At 47.4% G+C, this 5000-nt stretch overlaps 1 protein-coding gene across 6 annotated transcripts in view; it reads left to right on the top strand.

Moving 5' to 3' along the window:
- Positions 1-3603, top strand: part of zeb2b (zinc finger E-box binding homeobox 2b) — a 79385-nt gene extending 75782 nt beyond the window's left edge. For all 6 annotated transcript variants that reach the window (XM_027019306.2, XM_027019304.2, XM_027019301.2 and 3 more), the window contains one exon: positions 1326-3603. In XM_027019306.2, coding sequence (XP_026875107.2) covers positions 1326-1933 — 608 coding nt within the window. In that variant the 3' untranslated portion in view covers positions 1934-3603. The remainder of the gene's footprint in view (positions 1-1325) is intronic.
- Positions 3604-5000: the final 1397 nt, after the last annotated feature.

Genomic DNA, 5000 nt, shown 5'->3' with positions numbered 1-5000 from the left:
TGTGTGCGCGTGTGTGTGTGTGTGCGTGAGTGTGTGCGTGCGTATGCGTGCGTGCGTGTGCGTGCGCGTGTGTGCGTGCGTGCGTGCGTGCGTGTGTGTGTGCATGAGTGCGTGCGCGTGTGTGTGTATGTGCGCGCGCGTGTGTGTGTGTGTGTGATCCGTGTCAAACACACAGTCAGAATACTTTGGATGTGCTGAGTTCAGTGTAGAAAAGAGGGCTTGGCAGACAGTACCTGTACACTCACCCAAAACATGTAGCCTGACTCACACACACCCTCCCTCCCTCCCTCCCTCCCTCCCTCTCTCTCTCTCTCTCTCTCTCTCTCTCTCCCTCCCTCCCTCTCTCTCTCTCTCTCTCTCTCTCTCCCTCCCTCCCTCCCTCCCTCTCTCTCTCCCTCCCTCCCTCCCTCTCGCTCTCTCTCTCTCTCTCTCTCTCGCTCTCTCTGCCTCTTTCACTCTCGCTCTCTCTCTCTCTCCCTCCCTCCCTCCCTCTCCGTCCCTGTCTCTCCCTCCCTCCCCCTTGTCCCCCCCCCCCCCCCATACTCGTCCGTTCTCCTCCTGCTGCTGCGACGGTGGCTTTGGTGATGTCATTTAGTCTATGATGTCATGAAATCCCACCTCATTAGTAGCCGCTGCGTTCTTGGACCGCAAACATGGTGCTCAGCACAGTGTGGCCGAGTTTACAGAGGCAAGGCTTGGAGGAAAAAACAGAGTGAAGACAGCGCGACAGACAGAGAGAGAGAGAGAGGGAGAGAAAGGGAGAGAAAGAGAGAGCTTTAGGAGACTGCATTTTAATTTCATCTTATATTTGTTTGTTCCTGTGCAGCAGCACTGGGTTTGTTTGCTTTGTGCTGGTTTATTTATGTTGCATTTCTGGCTGTGCGACTCTTCTGCCAAAACATAAAGTGTGTGTGTGTGTGTCTGTGTGTGTGTGTGTGTGTGTGTGTGTGTGTGTGTGTGTGCGTCTCAGCTCCCCCATGTTCAACCTCTAGGAGGGAATTTTGGAAAGTAAATGCCCAAATGTAGCACAGACCATGTGTGTCTGTGTGTTTATTAATCCCAGAACCGAACGCAGAGTAGACAAACATACAACTATTTATTAACATGTATTACATTATTTCTTTGCTCGTTTTTCCATCTGGGTCATTTAGTTTTTCTTTTCTTATTAGTTGGTGTCTAATCCTTCTCTTTCGTGAGTATTGTAACACTGTATTATGCGCGTGTGTGTGTGTGTGTGTGTGTGTGTGTGTGTGTGTGTGTGTGTGTGTGAAGCGGCCGACACTTTCCACTCACCACGCGCGCCCTGTCGTTGTGTGTGTCTGCAGGCAAACGGCCACACCAGTGCCAGATCTGCAAGAAGGCTTTCAAACACAAGCACCACCTGATCGAGCACTCGCGCCTGCACTCGGGCGAGAAACCCTACCAGTGCGACAAGTGCGGCAAGCGCTTCTCCCACTCCGGCTCCTACTCCCAGCACATGAACCACCGCTACTCCTACTGCAAGAGGGAGGCGGAGGAGCGCGAGGCGGCCGAGAGGGAGGCGCGGGACAAGGGGCACCTGGAGCCCACCGAACTCCTCATGAAGCGGGCGTACCTGCAGGGCCTCACCCCGCCCCCCGTCTACCCCGAGCGGCCCGAACGCGACGCCATCCTACGCGACGGCGTCGTGGTCGACAGGGTCGGGGGCGGAGCCAGGAGCGGGGCCAGGGCGCGGCCCGAGGAGGCGGAGGGGCCCTATGGCAAGGAGAGGGGGGGTCGACGGGAGGAGGAGTTTGAGGAGTTTGAGGAGGAGAGCGAGAACAAGAGCGTGGACACGGACCTGGACACGGCGCGCGACGAGGAGAACGGCGAGCACTCGATGGACGACAGCTCGCTGGACGGCAAGACGGAAACCAAATCTGACCACGAGGACAACATGGAGGACGCCATGTAACGAGACTACTGCGCTCTAGAAGATTGCCCCTCCACCCCCATCCTGCGTCTCGTCAGCGTTCTTCTTGATTTCACCGGTAGCGCGGTCAGCCTGGCCAGCACAACCCTGCGGCCCGATCGCACGAGACAGGCGGATGTGCACGAGGCCTCCGGATTCCCGCCAACTCCATTTAATGGACTGAAAAGAAAAAAAAAACAAAAAAACAAGAAAACCAGAGGGGAGCGTCTGCAGACGGACAGGCGTCTGAGCCAATCATCCGGTCAGGGAAGGGACGAGGCGGGGACACGGGTTTTTTTTGTTAGGGTTTTTTTTTTTTTCTGTTGTTGTTGTTGTTCTTTTCTCTTTTTTTTTTTGTAAGAAGCTGCATTATGCAAAAATGAAAAATAAATGTAATATGTTTAAAAAATTGTACAGTATTAAGGCCTAAAATTATGTGTGGTGCTACCATCCTAAAACCTTGTGTTCCATAGTATTTATAGCACAAAACTAGTAACTTGTACAAAATTGCACTCCGCTTCTATAATCACTACAAAATTAATAAAAAGTATTGCCTATGTATATTTATACAGTGTTGAAAATTAAAAAAAAAAAAAAACCACACAGAGGCTATGGCAGGTTTGCTGCGGTCTGTCAGTATTACGACTCATCCCCGTCCCACTGTGTCCTCAGCCTGGTGTTTACTCAACTAGCCACACACTTTTAGGCCTCTGAATTTACTCTATGTGAAGGAACTTAACATATATATCTGTTTGGGTGGAAGACGTTCAAAGTCTTAAACAGACTGTGTAGAGCAAGTGAAAAGGTCTGGAGACGAGACGAAGGAGAAACGGACTGAAGGAAAAAGCCTTTGTAAGGTTGTTTTTTTTTTTTTTTTGTATTAGAGAAGACTAAAGTGAAAAAACAAAAAAACAAAAGCCTTATATGCAAACCTTTTAATCTGTGTGTTTCTACAAGTGCCATCCCTGTATAGTGTTAAAGGAGGGACGGGGCATTTCCTTAGCCTTCTCCACGGGAGCACCATCTCAGTGTTAGCAAAGCACGCACCAGTTCTTTAGTTTACATCATCTTTGTGCAATTTTCCGTTCTGTTTTTTTTTTCTCTCTTTGTCAGTATTACACCAAACCATTTCGCGTACAACAAAATCGAAATTCATTTTATTTCTAGTTTTAAATAACATTTTATTTATGTGGCCCATTTTGTATTTCCTGATTTTATTTATTTCATACTGTAGTGTACAGTATTCTAGTTCTTCAATATATAGATATATTTTAGTAAAATGAAACATGACGATCATTTGGGCAAATTTTACGTAAAGAGAGCATTTATTGTGTTTTAAAACATTAATTGTGAATTGCAAATTTTCAGCTTATGATTTAATTTTCTTTGTTTTTATTTTTTTTTTCCAGTTACTGAAAATTCCAAATTTGGGAACTTTTGATACAATATTGTGAGAACACTGTATTTTCCACTGAAAAAAAAAATTCCACTTTCTTCATCTTGTTTTTTAGCTAAAAAATGAAGAGGGACTGTTACAACACAACGTATGATATCACGACAGAAAAAAGACTCTTTCCTGAAATGTCTTTGTAAAAGTATTATTGAATTTTTAATTTGTAATTCCTCTTGGAAATGACCATGCTCGAATAAAAATAGCCAAATTAAAGACCTGACACAGAACTTTATTCCATCTTTACTGCGTGCAACAACACAGAATCACATATATTGGTAATCACCATTATTGCTAAAATTTGCTGTTATTATTTCCGAAACAGTATCTTTTGGAGGAACCTTCTGATATTAACATTGCCATATTTTGAACAGGCAATAATATTCCAGATTTTTTTTTTTTTTCAGAGGTATACATCAAGTGTGAGCTGTCAATCTGTATAAAAATCCCAAACTGCTAAAAACCGGAATATCAAAGTGTTCATCCAGACAGCAATAGCAGTGGGTGTGTTAGGTCTACTGACCTGGGAACAGGCCTCATACGAACAGCTGAATCCTGGTTGTCGAAAGGAGCGGAGGAGGGGAGGGGGAGTGTGTGCATGTGTGTCTGTGGGGGGGGGGGGGGGGGGGGGGCGCTAAGGAATCTTCCCTCCTTCACACACAGCAGGTGAAAGCAGGTACACAGGCCGAACTCCACCTACCTGACACACCCACACCCTGTTCACCTGTTCCCGCCAAAACACGCCTACCTGAGTGGGGGGGAAAACCCCTAGGGCTCATAGATGAGACATAGATGAGATGATCTAATTTCTGCGATGAGCAGATCACGAGGGAAAACTCAGGCACTTGTCTCCCCGTAACAAGCGCTCCGTTTCCGAGCTGTAGTGTCATCGCTCGCAGTTTCCTCGACCCAAAGCCTTCGTTTGTGTTTTTTATTAAAAGCCGGAGAGCTCCAGATTTCCCGGTCCGTGGACGTGCCAGCTGGAGTGACATCATGCAGCCATTGTTTTTGGAGCACTCTGGAATTTCCATTTGTGTCTATCAACGCTCTATTTTTTTCCCTGCGCTCCCAGAAAACGCTGCGTTTCCTGCTCTCCTAGCACGAGCAGCAGGCTGACGGATCCTCGGTGCTCAGCCAGCCCAGGTGAGCCCGTTTGTGCCAGGAGCAAAACTTGTGAGTGTTGAAGGGGTTTCTGTGAAATGCCGTAACAAAGAATTCACATGCTTGCGTTCCTTCATTGTTCTGCTGCCGTTTGTGTGCTATTGCTATGGTGTGTGTGTGTGTGTGTGTGTGTGTGTGTGTGTGTGTGTGTGTGTGTGTGTGTGTGTGGCTGGATCATGGGTCTGTTTGGAGTCGTTCCTCTTTGATGATTCACTGCATACAGCTCAGAAAGATTTACACATTTTCTGCAGGACTCACATTTTCATCCGCACACAGCTCCACACGGCCCCCCTCGGTAAGGGGTGGGCTCATGTTGCCATTGGCTCTGCATGGTGGTCTCCAGCATGTACACTGAAACATGGCTCTTGGACCGCTCTTTAAATCTTCCCATGTAAAAACAGACATTACTCTCACTCCCTGCTAGACCACAACCAAATCGCTACCACACACAGGGCCGAA

Source organism: Electrophorus electricus, chromosome 1 (genome assembly GCF_013358815.1).
Source record: "Electrophorus electricus isolate fEleEle1 chromosome 1, fEleEle1.pri, whole genome shotgun sequence".
NCBI lineage: Eukaryota > Metazoa > Chordata > Actinopteri > Gymnotiformes > Gymnotidae > Electrophorus > Electrophorus electricus.
Note: the sequence above shows the minus strand (reverse complement) of the source record. Positions and strands in the feature narration are given on the sequence as shown.